The sequence below is a fragment of the Aotus nancymaae genome, unplaced genomic scaffold (assembly GCF_030222135.1).
Source record: "Aotus nancymaae isolate 86718 unplaced genomic scaffold, 86718_ANA_hifiasm-v0.15.2.pri h1tg000041l, whole genome shotgun sequence".
NCBI lineage: Eukaryota > Metazoa > Chordata > Mammalia > Primates > Aotidae > Aotus > Aotus nancymaae.
In genome coordinates this window covers 20872865-20888542 of record NW_026988455.1, presented here as the reverse complement: position 1 = coordinate 20888542, position 15678 = coordinate 20872865, and the positions used below count along the sequence as shown (strand labels likewise).

Genomic DNA, 15678 nt, shown 5'->3' with positions numbered 1-15678 from the left:
TAGCTTTTTTTTTTTTTTTTTTTTTTTTTTTGAGACAGAGTCTCACTCTGACACCCAGGCTGGAGTGCAGTGGCGCGATCTCGGCTCACTGCAACCTCTGCCTCCCGGATTCAAGCGATTCTCTCGCCTCAGCCTCCGGACTAGCTGGGACTATAGGCACGTGCCACCACACCCAGCTAATTTTTTTTGCATTTTTAGTATAGACGGGGTTTCACTATGTTGGCCAGGCTGGTCTCAAACTCCTGACCATGATCCGCCCGCCTCAGCCCCAAAGTGCTAGGATTACAGGCATGAGCCACTGCACCCGGGCTCGAAAAAATAGCATTTTTTAAACGAAGGTGGAGTCTCATCAGCTGGGAGGGAAAAGAAAACCAGCTAGCACTAACCACTGTGTGGTGTTTCCAATGTCAAACTTCATTTCAGAACCTCAGAGCCCGAGTGGCGCGTTGAAAGCCCTTCATTCCGCATCATCCGCTTTCTCAGGAACTAAGCTTTGGAGATGCTAAGTGGCCGGTCAAGGTCACCAATCAGGAGGGGCGGAGTCCGGATCGGACCCAGGACCGTGCAGAGAACGGAGGCGCCCAGCCACCATGAGACAGCCCTCCAGCACTTGCCTGGCTCTCAGGCACATGAATCCCAGGTCTAGAGACTACCTGACGGGCCCCACGGGCATCTGCAGCCGGTACTCACCACTCCTCGGTGATCCGCGTCTGCAGCTCCGGCAGCAGGAACTGCCCGTGGAAGCGGTGGATGGAGGAGATGTTAGAGAAGATCCCCGTGATGACTTCTGGAGGGATCCCCGCATCCGTCAGCCTGGTGCAGAAAATCTGAGCACAGAGAAGCCCACGCGTGGCCGCTGAGCCTCTTCAACGGAGCACAGTTGCCGCCCCGCTTCGGCCACAGGTGTGGGCGCTTGGGAGGGGCCGCTGCTGCCACCTTGTGTTCTGTTAATGAACTTCAGAATCATCGTCCTCCCTTTTCATCCAACTGGTTCGGAAACTTCATGGTCTTAATGCAAGCTCACTTATGATTTAGGATTGTGGGTGAGGCCGGGACAGTCCCCTGAGGACAGGGAAAGACCTCTTTCCTAAGCCACCTCTCATGTGAAATGGAAGGTTCAGATTTCCTTTTCTAGCTTGTGAGATAAAAACAGTGGCAGCACCGTCTGTCAAAACGCCGGCTTCCATGGATGCTCTATTTCCTGTGCTCATAAGCCCCACGTTGTCATGTGGGTAGGGAGGAGTGGTAACCCCTGTCCCAACTATTTACGCAGAAAAACATCAGAAGCTATTTACATGCTCAGATAATGCAGCTGCCAAGAAGAATTGTCCCACAGGTGACTGGGCAAAGCCTTTTCCTCAGAGCTACAAGCACTGAAAACAAAAAATAAGTTTCTAGGGCAGGACTGGTTACTTACACCTGTAATCCCAGGACTTTAGGAGGCCGAGGCAGGTGGATCACCTGAGGTCAGGAGTTTAAGACCAGCCTGACGAATATGGTGAAATCCCATCTCTAATAAAAATACAAAAATTAGCCAGGCGTGGTGGCATGTGCCTGTAGTCCCAGCTACTCAGGAGGCTGAGACAGGAGAATCACTTGAACCCAAGAGGCGGAGGTTGCAGTGAGCTGAGATTGTGCCACAGCACTCCAGCCTGGGTGACAGAGTGAAACTCCATCTCAAAAACAAAAAAGTTTCTAGACCAGACTTAAATTTTGTCTGAGTTCTAGTATTTAAGTCATTCATACTGCACCTGTAATGCCCAACCAATACTGAGAGATACTGGCACTGCCCACTGAAACTCTGGGAGTGGACTAAGGTGGGCCCTCGAGCCCTGTGGGCTACCTGGTCCAGCAGGTGCAGCCGCTTCACATAGGTCTCCTCGGTGTGCAGGAGCTCCTGGGCAATGTGGAGAAGCTTCTGGGGGCCAGAGTGCTGCGGAGAGAAAAGATGCAGCTCACCTGGGGAAGATGAGCCTTGTGGAATCAGCACCTAATAGGGGCTGTCTCTGTGTGCAGGATGACCAGGGGCCACCGGGTGGGAGGAGGCCACAGGGGCAGGAGGGGGCCACAGGGGTGGGAAGAGGCCACGGGGGCAGGAGGAGGCCACTGTGATGGGGATGTGATACTCTGTTCTCATAGACGGTATTTCCACGGAAGATTTTGGGAAAAGCACAGTAGTTTCTGGCAGTCCCCCAAAAGCCTCTCTAGCTCAAACATGACTCCACCCTCCTGGGCCTTTGACTACAGAACAGTTGCAGTGACCACGTCAAAATATATTGGACAGTGATGTCAGCAAGATGGTGGAGTAAGCAGTTCTTGGCCCTCCTTCCCCACAGAGACATAAGGTTAACAACAATATATGGGCCGGAAGACCTGTATGAGAATTCCAGACACCAGCTGAGAAGCTACAGCACCCAAGCCATTATAAAACCAGGAAAAGATTTCAGCAAAAGGTGTAGGGAGATTCGTGACATTTGGCAGGCTTGTCCCAGTCCACGTGGGCTACTCTAAATGCTCACCACCATGTCCAGCTAGTTTTTTTCTATTTTCTTTTTGTAGGCATGAGTTTTCATCATGTTGGCCAGGCTGGTCTTGAACTCCTGGACTCAACCTATCTGCCCGCCTCAGCCTCCCAGAGTGCTGGGATTACAGGCGTGAGACACCGTGCATGGCCTCCTCCTGTTTTTTGACATTAGGCAGGCTAACAAACCTTTGAGCTTCAGTGACCCCAAATGCAAAACATCAACATCACCACCTAGTACCTACATCACAGGGAGGTGATGAGGATGGAGTGGAACAACACATATGAAAGACTTAGTGCAGGACAGGGCACGGAGCAAGAGCGAATCAAAGTTGGAAATCATCACTATGGAAGTTTTCGCTGAAAACGCCTGAGACTGGGTAATTTGTAAACAAAAGAAGTTTATTTCTCACAGTACTGAGGGCATACCTGCTTGCAAGATGGTGGCCTGAACATTATAGTGGAAGCAGTGGAAGAGAAAAAGGGAGATGAAGGCTGTGTCCTCACATGGTGGCAGAGCAGAGGAGAACAAACCCACGAACTTCCTCTTTTATAAGGGTCCTAATGCTATTCATGATGGCTCTGACTTCATGACTTAATCACCTCCTAAAAGCCCTATTGTGGCAGGCCAGTTCTCCTGACAATCACACAGACAGGCCTGCATAGCACTCCAGATCACAGGTAGATTTCCACAGCACTGCCTTAACATTGAGCAAATAGTTAAACCTAGGGAAATCGGTGCCCAGACATCAAAGCTAGAAATGAAACATATAATCAGTAGGAGCCTTGCATAAGCTTCTCTCTAACCTGGAGCAAGTCAAAATAATGGAGTTACAGTCTATTCCTAGTGCCAGGACTCATCTCAGGTCAACGGAATCTGAGACAAGTCAAGGTAACAGAGGCAGCTGTTTGAATAGATTCATTGAAGAGTCTAAGGCAGCTCTCCAGACCAAGCTACAAAGGAGATAAGATAGAAATAATCACTGCAGTACCACAGTGGACAGGCCTTGAAGGTACTGGGGCCGTTTTAATCAGACTTAGCAAGCATTTTTTGCCTCTGACCTTCTAGCTGAAACAAAATTAACTACAAAGAAACAGAAAAATATAGCTTAATCAAACAAACAAAATAAAAAACCCCAAAACTGATCTTAAGGAAACACAGATCTATGATGCTCCGTAAGAAAAAAACATTTAAATAGTTGTCATAAAGATGTTCAATGAGATAAAAGAGAACACAGATAGATGACTAAGAAAAAATTAGGAAATGATATATGAACGAAGTGAGGATATCAACAAAGAGATAGAAACTATTAAAAGGTACAAACCAGACATTCTGGAGCTGAAATACACATTAACTGAACCAAGAAATTTTTAAGAGGGTTTTGACAGCAGACTTGATCAGGCAGACGAAAAAGTCCACAAACTTGGGGCCAGGCGCGGTGGCTCATGTCTGTAATCCCAGCACTTTGGGAGGCTGAGGTTGGTGGATCACAAGGTCAAGAGATCGAGACCATCCTAGCCAACATGGTGAAACCCCATCTCTACTAAAAATATAAAAATTAGCTGGGCGTGGTGGCATGCGCCTGTAGTCCCAGCTACTCAGGAGGCTGAGGCAAGAGAAGTGCTTGAACCCGGGAAGCAGAGGTTGCAGTGAGCCAAGATTGCGCCACTGCACTCCAGCCTGGCTCCTGGAGAGAGTGTAAGACTCTGTCTCAAAAAAAAAAGAAAGAAAAAGTCTGCAAACTTGAAGAGAAGTCATTTGAAATCATAGACTCAGATAAGAGAAAAAGAAGAAGAAGAGCAAGGACAGCCTAAGGGACGTATGGGCCACTATCAGGTAGATCAATATCTGCACATGTAAGTTCCAAAGGAGAAGAGAGGAAAAGGGGCAAAGACTTTATTTACAGAAATAATGGCTGAAAATTTTCCAAGTTTGAGGAAAGCAATGGCTTTAAAACTTCAAGAATCTCAAAGACCTCCAACTAGGGTAAATCAAAAGAGAACCATACCAAGACACATTATAATCATATAACTGTCTAAAGTCAAATACAAAGAAAATCTTGAAAGCAGCAAGAGAAAAGCATTTTTTCTCATGTAAGGAGTCCATAAGATTATCAGAGGATTTGTCAGTGGTAACTTTGCAAACCAGAAGGCAGAGGGAGGATATATTAAAAGTGCTGAAAGAAAAAAAACCTGTCAACAAAGAATATTGTATTTGACAAAACAGTCCTTCAAAAATGGAGAAATAAACACTTTTCCAGATAAACAAAAGCTGAAGGTGTTCATTACCATTAAATATGCTCTAAAATAAAAAAGATTAAAGGAGTCCTTTACGTTGAAACAAAAGGGTGGTAGAAAGCAACACAAAGTCACATGATAATGTAAGGTTCTTCAGTAAAGGTGAACACATGGATAAATACAAATTTGTACTATTGTCCTTTTAGTGCATAGAATTTAAATTACAAAAACATTTAAGCATTTAAATCTATATGAATTTGTATACAATAAATAAAGATTAATTCATGACATCAATAAGCAGGGAGAGGGAGGTGGAACTAGAGGTGGAGTTTTTGCATGTGATTGAAGTTGTTATTAGTTTAAAATAGAATGCTATAACTTTAAAATGTTTTATGTAACTGCAGTGGTAACCACAAATAAAATATTTATAGATTAAAAAAGGGGCTGGGCACAGTGGCTCATGCCAGTAATCCCAGCACTTTGGTAGGCCAAGGCAGGTGGATCACAAGGTCAAGAGATCAAGACCATCCTGGCCAACATGGTGAAACCCCATCTCCACTAAAAATACAAAAAAATTAGCCAGGCATGGTGGCACACACCTGTGGTCCCAGCTACTTGGGAGGCTGAGGCAGAAGAATTGCTTGAACCCAGGAGGCGGAGGTTGCAGTAAGCTGAGATTGCACCACTGCACTCCAGCCTGGTGATAGAGCAAGACTCCATCTCAAAAAAAAAAGGAAATGAGAAGGAAATAAAAGCATATCACTACAAAAAAATTCAATGAAACACAAAGGCAGTAAGAGAGTAAAGGAAGGACACAAACAACCTATAAGACATACAGAAAACAACCAAATGGCAGTAGTAGGTCCTTTCGTATCAGTAACTACTTTAAATATAAATGGATTAAACTTCCCAATCAAAAGACATATTGGCTGAATAGATTAAAAATAACAGCCTCCTGGGACTTGAGTGTAGTTATAAATAAATTAATTAATTAATAAACAATAGCCTCCAACTATATGCTGTTGACAAGAAACTCGCTTTAGATATAAGGACACACATAGGCTGAAAGTGACAGGATGGAAAAAGATATTTCATGCAAATGGTAACCAAAAGAGAGCAGGAGCAGCCACACTTAGATAAAATAGACTTTATAGCAAAAACTATTAGAAGGCTGGATGCAATGATGTACACTTATAGACCCACCTACTCAGGAGGTTGAAGTGGGTCACTTAAGCCCAGGAGTTTGAGGCTATCCTGGGCAACATAGTGAGACCTTGTCTCCAAAAAAAAAAAGGAGAGTGATATCAGCAAGATGGCTGACTAGAAACACCTGGCATTCCTCCCCTCACCCCAAGAAAGGACTAAGGCACAAACGACTAAGATTTGACTGGTGCTGGAATGAGTGGTGGAGTAGAGATGCACCTGTGATGATTGAAAGCCCAGGAGAGCAGTGTGGAGGCACCCAGCCTCCAGCAGTCCCATCTCCCTCCACCCAGATAGGATCTATCCAGAGTCAGGAGGGACTTCCCTTTGCAGTGAAAAAGTACAACACAAGAGAATCCCACAGTCCTTGCAAGCCCCAAGCCCAGTTTGGAGAGTTGTGAGAATCCATACAGCCACATTGCCCCAATTAGGATCACAAAGTGTGCACTCCCCATCCCCCAGCCACCCCTGTGAACCAAGCTGCTGTGGCATGGCATCATCCTGAGACCAGAGCCACCTCCAGAGTGCTCCAGGAAGTAGCTACTGTACCTCTCCAGCACTGGGGCTCCATCTCCATTCCACCAAGACCACATGGGTGTTTGAATGCCACAACCGCAGCTGTACAGAGCTTGGGCCCAGGATTAGCAGTGACTCTTGTCCTACATAGCAGGGAAACCAACTCTCAGTGCCACATTTTCAGCTAAAAGAACAGTCTGCCAATGCCACCCAGGAGGAGCTCCAGCAATCCTCCCAGCTATTCTTCAGAAAGGAAGGAGAAATAAAATCTTTAACTGACAAGCAAAAAAATAAGAGAATTCATCACCACTAGACCAGTCTTACAAGAAATGCTCAAGATAGTCTCATACCTGGAAGTGAAATGACAACAAACACCGTCATGAAAACATGTAAAACTATAAAACTCACTGGTAAAGCTTATATTCAAAGGAAAAAAGAATCAAATCTTATCACTGCAGAAAACCACTCAACTGCAAAAATAAATAATGAGAGGAGGTAAGTAACAAAGGGTATAAAAAACAACCAGAACGCAATCAGTATCATAACAGGAGTAAGTTCTCCCCAATCAATAATAATCTTGAATGTAAATAGATTAAATTCCCCCATTTAAAAAATAAACTGGCTGAATGGATTAAAACAACCAAGACCCAACTATATGCTGTCTACAAGAAATTCCCCTTACATGTAAAGATATACATAAACTCAAAGTTAAGGATGAAAAAAAATTTTTTTAAGTTAAGGATGAAAAGCTACATAAGTAGCTATATGTTGTCTACAAGAAACTCCCTTACCTGTAAAGACTTACATAAACTGAAAGGATGAAAAAAGATAGTCCACGTACACAGAAACCCAAAACAAGCAGAAGTATCTATACTTATATCAGATAAAGAAGACTTCAAGTCAAAAACTGTAAAAAGAAACAAAGGAAGACATTACATAATAATAAAGGGATCAATTCAGGAGACGAATATAATAATTGTAATTGTAAATATGCACCAAATACTAGAGCACCTAGATATAGAACGCAAATATTATTAGATATAAAGGGAATGGTATAACTCCAACACAATAATAGTTGGAGACTTCAACACCCCACTCTCAGCATTAGACAGATCATCTAGATGGAAAATCAAAGGCACATCAGATTTATTTACACCATAGACCAAATAAACCTAACAGACATGTACAGAATATTTCACCCAACAGCTGCAGAACACACATTCTTCTCGTGAACATATGGAACATTCTCTAGGACTGACAATATATTAGGGCACAAAACAAGTCTCAGATTTTTTTTTATCAAAATTATATTAGGTATCTTATCTGACCACAATGGAATAAAACTAGACATCAATAAGAAGAGACACATTCAAAGCTCTGCAAATATATGGAAATTAAATAACATGCTCCTGAATGGCCAGTGGGTGAAGGACACAAAATCAATATACGAACATCAGTAGTGTTTCTATACACAACAAACTAGCTGAAAAAGAAATCAAGAAGGCAATCTCACATACCATAACTGCAAAATAAATACCTAGGAATAAATTTAATGTGGGAGGTACAAAATCTCTACAAGGTGCAAAAGGAAAATGAAAACTCAGGACTTCAATTCATGATGCCAAAAGAAAAAAATTAAGCTGAAAGCTGAGTCATGCGAGAAACTGCCTTTCCTTTTGTTCCTAACCAGACAGCTATAGATGAAAGGTTAAATATCTCCACAGGTGGCTGCCCTATTTACCTCATTTTATGTAAAGTGCAGATTTACTGAGCAACAGATGAATACATAATTGACTATTTGCCTACCAGCTCCTTTTCTCTCGCAACATGTGGATTAACATACCTTCCCTTTCTCCCCTCCAGCTGAAAATATTTGAAGAGATTTATTCGGAGCCAAATATGAGTGACCACGGCCTGTGACACAGCCCCCAGGTGACCCTGAGAGCATGTGCCTAAGATGTTTGGGGCACAGCTACATTTTATACATTTTAGAGAGACATGAGGCGTCAATCAAATACATTTAAGATATACATTGGTTCGGTCCAGATAGGCGGGACAACTTGAAGCTGGGGTAGGGGGGCTTCCAGGTTACAGGTAGATTTTAAATTTTTCTAATTGGCAATTGGTTGAAAGAGTTATCAATAGAAAGGAATGTCTGGGTTGCAATGAAAAGTCTGTGGAGACCAAAGTTTTATCATGCAGATTAAGCCTCCAGGTAGCAGGCTTGAAACAATAGATTGTAAATGTTTCTTATCAAACTTAAGGTCTGTGTTGATGTTAAATGCTGTTTGGCTTTTCCTGAATTCTAAAAGAGGGGAGGACATAATGAGGCATGTTAGACTCCCTTCTCTCATGACCTGAACCCATTTTTCAGGTTAACTCTGGAATACCCTTGGCAGAGGAAAGGGGTTCATTCAGATGGCTGGGGGACCTTAAAAGCTTATTTTTTGTCGGGGCCTGGTGGCTCAGGCCTGTAATCCCAGCACTTTGGGAGGCAGAGGCAGGCAGATCATGAGGTCAGGAAATTGAGACCATCCCGGCTAACACGGTGAAACCCTGTCTCTACTAAAATATATAAAAAATTAGCCGGGCATGGTGGCACCTGCCTGTAGTTTGAGCTACTCGGGAGGCTAAGGCAGGAGAATCGCTTGAACCCTGGAGGCAGAGTTTGCAGTGAGCTGAGATCTCGCCACTGCACTACAGCCTGGGCGACAGAAAGAGACTCCATCCCTCCCCGCAAAAAAGTTTATTTTTGGTTTATACCCGATACAAAAATCAACTCAAAATGGATCAAAGACCTAAACTTAAGACCTGAAGGCTACTAAAAGAAAACACAGAAACTAGCCAGGCGTGGTGACACATGTCTGTAATCCCAGCTACTTGGGGGGCTCAGGCAGGAGAATCACTTAAACCTGGGAGGCGGGAGTTGCAGTGAGCTGAGATCCTGCCACTGCACTCCAGCCTGGGCGACAGAGTGAGACTCTCAAAAGAAAAAAAAACAAAGAAAAAAGAAAAGAAAAGAAAGGAAGGCAGGAAGGCAGGAAGGAGAAATGCTTTAGGACATTAGTCTGGGAAAATATTTTATGAATAAGGCCTTGAAAGCATAGGCAACAAAAGGAAAAAAACAGACAAACTACATTACATCAAACTACAAATCCTCTGCACAGCAAAGGAAACAATCAGCAGAACGAAAAGACAGCCTACCGAATGGGAGAAGATATTTGCAAACTGTTCATCTGACAGGAAATTAATATCCAGAATATACCAAGAACTAAAACATCTCATCAGCAGAAAAGCCCAAACAATTCATTTTAAAAATGGGCACATAATCTGAGCAGACATTTCTCAAAAGCAAATGTAAAAATGGCCAACAAATATATTTTTAAATGTTGAAAAAATCACTAATCATAAGGGAAATGCAAATCAAAACCACAATGAAAGCATCTCACCCCAGTTAGGATGGCTATTATCCAAAAGACAAAAAATAACAAAGGCTGGCAAGGATGTGGAGAAAAGGTACCTCTCATACACTATTGGTGGGAATGTAAACTAGTATAGCCACTGTGGGGAACAGTATGGAGGTTCCTCACGGTGATGCACACCTGTAACCCCAGCACTTGGAGATGCCAAGGCAGGAGGATCACTTGAGTCCAGAAGTTTGAGACCACCCTGGTCAACACAGTAAGACACTATCTCTACAAAAAAACTTTTAAAAATTAGCTAGGCGTGGTGTTGCATGCCTGTAGTCCCAGCTACTTGGGAAGCTGAGGTGGGAGGACTGCTTGAGCCCAGGAGTTCAAGGCTGCAGTGAGCTGTGATCTTGCCACTGCACTCTAGCCTGGGTAACAGAACAAGACTCTTAAAAAAAAAAAAGTCCCAGAGCTGTGGCTCATGCCTGTAATCCCAGCACTTTGGGAGGCCATGGTGGGCAGATCACCTGAGGTCAGGAGTTCGAGACCAGCCTGGGCAGCTACTCAGGAGGCTGAGGAAGGAGAATCGCTTGAACCCATGAGGCAGAGGTTGTGGTGAGCCAAGATCGCGCCACTACACTCCAGCCTGGGTGATAGAGTGAGACTCTGTCTCAAAAAAAAAAAAAAAAGAATAGATACATTAAAAAAAGAATAAACATTTTAAAAAGAAGGAAAAAACATAGAACTACCATATGATCTACCAATCCCACTACGGGACACTTATCCAAAGGAAAGGAACTCAGTATTTTGAAGAGACAGCTGCACCTCTGTGTTTATTGCACCACTATTCACAGTAGCCAAGACATGAAATCAACCTGGGTACCCAACAACAGTTGAATGGATAAGGAAAATGTGGTATAGCTAGACAATGCCATACTACTGAGTCATAAAAATATGAAATCCCGTCATTTGTGGCAACATGGATGGAACTAGAGGACATTTAGTTAAGCAAAATAAGCCAGGAACAGAAAGTTAAACATCACATGTTCTCACTCATATATGGAAGCTAAAAAAAGTTGATCTCACAGAAGTAAACAGTACAGCAAGAGAATACTAGAGACTAGGAAGGGTAGGAGGAAGAGAGGCATAGGGAGAGATTTGCTAAAGGATATAAAATTGCAGCTAGATAAAAGGAGTAAGTTCCAGTGTTCTATGCCACTGTAGGATGACTGTAGTTAACGATAGTATCGTATATAGTTTCAACAGCTAGAAGGAGGGTATTGAATGTTCCCGACAGAAAGAAATAATAAATGTTTGAAATGATGGCTATGTTAATTGCCATGATCTAATCACTACGTATTATATGTATCAAAACATCACTATGTAACCTAGGAATATGTACAGTTACCCTCTGTCACTTAGAAAAAAAGAATCACTGCTGACAAGTGGGAAAAAAATAACTGTTACAAGAAGCAAAGAAACACATTATGTAGTGATAAAAAGATCAAGTCACCAAAAAGATGTAACAATTATAAATATTTATGCACCAAACCTCAGAACTCCTAAATATACGAAGGAAACTTAGGCAGAATTGAAGGAAGAAATAGAGAGCAGCAAAATAATATTAGGAGACTTTAATATCTCATTTTCAATAAACCAATAGAAGAAACAGACAGAAGATCAATCAGGAAATAGAGGACTTGAACAACTCTACAGGCAGTTGAACCAGACAATTACAGAACAGGCGGCCCAAAAACAGCATAATAAATGTTCTTCTCAAGTGTACATGAAACATTCTCCAGGAGAGACCATGTATTAGGCATAAAACAAGTCTCAACAAACACACAAAGACTGAAATTATACAAACTATCTTTTTCAATTATAATGAAATGAAACTAGAAATCAAGAACACAATGAAAATCCACAGACGTGCAAATTAAACAACAGATTCTTTTTTTTTTTTAAGATGGAGTCTTGCTCTGTCACCCAGGCTGGAGTTCAGTGACGTGATCTCGGCTCTCTGCAACCTTCACCTCCCTCTTTCAAGCAATTCTTCTGCCTCACTCTCCAGAGTAGCAGAGATTACAGGTGTTCATTACCACACCTGGCTAACTTTTGTATTTTTAGTAGAAACGGGGTTTCACCATGTTGGCCAGGCTAGTCTCAAATGCCTGACTTCAGTTGATCCACCCATCTTGGCCTCCCAAAGTGCTGAAATTACAGGACTGAGCCACCGCACCGGCCTAAACAACACATTCTTAAACAGCCAATGGATAAAAGAAAAAAATGAAATCACAACATACTTATGGAATGCAGTAAAAGCAGTGCTAAGAGGGAATTTTACAGCTATAAACACATACTTTTTTTTTTTAACACGTACATTTTTTAAAAAAGAAAAATCTTGAATCAACAATCTAACTCTGCCTGTCAAGAAACTCAAAAGCAAAGAGAAAACTGAAACTGAAGCTAGCAGGAGGAAGGAAGTAATGAAGATCAGACATACAGAGATATCTATATAGAGAGAACAAAAAGACAATAGGAAAATTAACAACGTGAAAAGTTGGTTTTTTGAAAAGAGCAAAAAAAATTGACAAATATTTAGCTAGGTTAACTAAGAAAAAAGAGGCCGGGCATGGGTAATCACAGCACTTGGGAGGCCGAGGCAGGTGGATCGCTTGAGGCCAGCAGTTTGGGATGGCCAAAACGGTGAAACTTCATCTCTACTGAAAATACAAAAATTAGCTGGGCGTGGTAGCACATGCCTGTAATCTCAGCTACTCAGGAGGCTGGGGCAGAAGAATGGCTTGAATCCGGGAGGTGGAGGTTGCAGTGAGCCGAGATTGCACCACTATACTCTACCCTGGGCAGCAGAGTGAGTGAGACTCTATCTAAAACAAACAAACAAACAAGCAATTGTCTAAATGTATAGATTTTTTCCTAAATGTCATGACTTTTAAATAGACTGTCTCAAAATGAAAAAAAAGAGAGAGAGAGAAGATTCAACTCAAATGAAAGAGGGAATATTACAAGAGATACCACAGGAAAAAAAAGGACTATAAGAGAATGCTATGAACAGTGACGGATAAATTCCTAGAAACACACAACCTAGGAAGACCGAATCATGAAGAAATAGAAAATCTGAAAGAGCAGTAATGAGTATGCAGATTGAATTAGTAACAAAGAACCTCCAAACAAACAAAAGTCCAGGACCAGATGGCTTCACTGATGAATTCTATGAACATTTTAAAAAGAAATAAAACCAATCATCCTGAAATTCTTCCAAAAAAATTGAAGAGGAGGGCATACTTCCAAGCTCATTCAATGAGGCCACCATTATCCTGATACCAAGGCCACACAAAGACAATACAGGAAAATAGAACTACGGGCCAATATCCCTGATGAATATTGATGCAGAAGTCCTCGGCAAAATACTAGGAAATGAAATTCAACAGTACATTGAAAGGATTAATCACCATGACCAAGTTTATTCCTGGAATGCAACTATGGTTCAATATAACAAAAATCAATTAATGTAATACATCACATTAACAGAATGAAGGACAAAAGCCACATGATCATCTCAATTGATGCAGAAAAAGCATTTGAAAAGATTCAACATCCTTTCATGATAAAAACACTCAACAAACTAGGAACAGAATGAAACTGCCTCAATCTAATAAAGTCCACATATGAGAAGCTCACAGCTAACATCATATTCAATGGTGAAAGACTAGGCCAGGTGCGGTGGCTCATGCCTGTAATCCCAGCACTTTGGGAGGCTGAGGCGGGCAGATTACCTGAGGTCAGGAGTCCAAGACCAGCCTGGCCAAAACCCTGTCTCTACTAAAAATACAAAAAATTAGCTGGGTATGGTGATGCACGCCTGTAATCCCAGCTACTCGGGAGACTGAGACAGGAGAATTGCTTGAACTCAGGAGGCAGAGGTTGTAGTGAGCCGAGATCATGCCACTGCACTCCAGCCTGGGCAACCAGAGCCAGACTTCGTCTCAAAAAAACAAAAAATCACAACATTTAGAAAAAAATCTATACATTTAGACAAAGAGAAAAAAGAGAAAAAACATCTACAGATTTTTTTGTTATTGTTGTTTTGAGATGGAGTCTTGCTCACCCTGTTGCCCAGGCTGGAGTGCAGTGGTGTGACCTCGGCACACTGCAACCCCCACCTCCCAGGTTTGAGTGATTCTCCTGTCTCTGCTTCTCAACTAGCTGGGACTACAGGTGTGTGCCAACACGCTCAGCTACTTTTTATATTTTTAGTAGAGATGAGGTTTCACCATGTTGGCTAGGCTGGTCTTGAACTCCTGGCCTCAAGTGGTCTGCCCGCCTCACCTTCCCAAAGTTCTGTGATTACAGGCAAGAGCCACTGTGCTTGGCCTTAAAAAAATCTATAGATTTATCTTTATAAAGGATTACAGCCTCCAAGGTAGCCAGTCAAGACCAGAGACAGCACTTTTAAGGAGGAGAGTCTGGACAGGAATTTAAGCTGAACAGGTTGGCCAAGTATACATATTCAACAGGTTGCAGAGGAGCTATGGATATTTATGAAGATAGTCCTGATGCATGTGTATTGAACCAGCATGCGTGTAACATGCAACTCATGTTCATCTTGGGGTGGACCCTTAACATTCAAATATATTACAATCAGGCTTTATATGCAAAAGGTCTTTTCAGGACACAAGTGCACGCAAATGTGCAGCCTCTGCAAACTGGCCAGAGCCAGTCCAAACATAGTCAGTGGTCTTCTTATTGGGAGAAAGTTACTGAATCAGTCTCTTGTCCAATCAAGGCTGCAGTTATAGCTGGTGGAACGGGGGTGGGGTGGGGGTTGGAGCAGGGGGGTCAGCCAGTCAGCATCTGGTGGGGCTACAATTGTTTTAATACTGCTTATTGCTTGTTTAGCTGCTAAAGAAAAAGAAAAACCTCGTGGCTATTAGAATATAGTTTCTTCTTTAAGTGTAGAGTGTGTACACTGCCTGGTCCTGTTTATAATTTGGTATCTGATTGCCACAAAGAGTCTGTCTGTCAGCCTTCTGATCTCTATTTTAACATTAATGCTGGTCAGTTGTGTCTAAACTGCAAAAAGGAGGGAGTAAAACCCACCTCCCATCCCATCATGGCTGGAAACTCAAGTTTTTAAGGTTTTTCTGGGGTCTGTTTTTGTTTCAGTTTGGTGGGGGACTAAGGATTTTATTTTTCATTTACAGGGTTAAATGACAATCTATCCTGGAGCCTCAGCTTCCCCTTACAGCCTCCTGTGTTATATTTTTAGCAAGACCAGGCCGCTTAAGCTAAAGCATGGGAAAAGGGAAGAGGAAAGAAAAAGAAAGAGAAGTGTATCCCAGGGTGGTGCGCAGGGGCTCCGCTGCAGTCTGGCCTCTGGGTGCCGAGTGGCCTCCTCGCCCTTGGTCTGCCAAACGCCTTCCACAGAGAAGGCGCGAGAAGCTTGCAGCCCGAGGCAGCCGCTGGTCACCAGATGGAGCCATGTTCCCCCACACCTGGGGCCAGACCTCCAATACTGAACCCTGCTCGAACCTATTTGTGAAAAAGTGCTTTTGTCTTGGATTTGCGTTTTTCACCTTATTCAATAATCTGGGGTTGACTTACTCGTGTTTGTTTACAGACTGGGTCCTGAGTCCTTTTGACCCACACCTCGGGACAGAGGCCATGAGAGTCCCTTTCAGCAGCTGCAGGTTAGTGGGGAAATTGCACAAAGCAATTAGCCAGGGTGGCACCCACGGACAGGGCAGCCGAGAATCCCACAGGCCTCTA

The 15678-nt window shown here is 42.8% G+C and overlaps 1 protein-coding gene across 4 annotated transcripts in view; it reads right to left on the bottom strand.

The window, feature by feature from the left end:
• Window positions 1-15678, bottom strand: part of FGD3 (FYVE, RhoGEF and PH domain containing 3) — a 61863-nt gene that overhangs the window by 32153 nt on the left and 14032 nt on the right. For all 4 annotated transcript variants that reach the window (XM_064361565.1, XM_021674252.2, XM_064361563.1 and 1 more), the window contains 2 exons: window positions 1844-1933; window positions 691-827 (listed from right to left, as the gene is read on the bottom strand). In XM_064361565.1, coding sequence (XP_064217635.1) covers window positions 691-827; window positions 1844-1933 — 227 coding nt within the window. The remainder of the gene's footprint in view (window positions 1-690; window positions 828-1843; window positions 1934-15678) is intronic.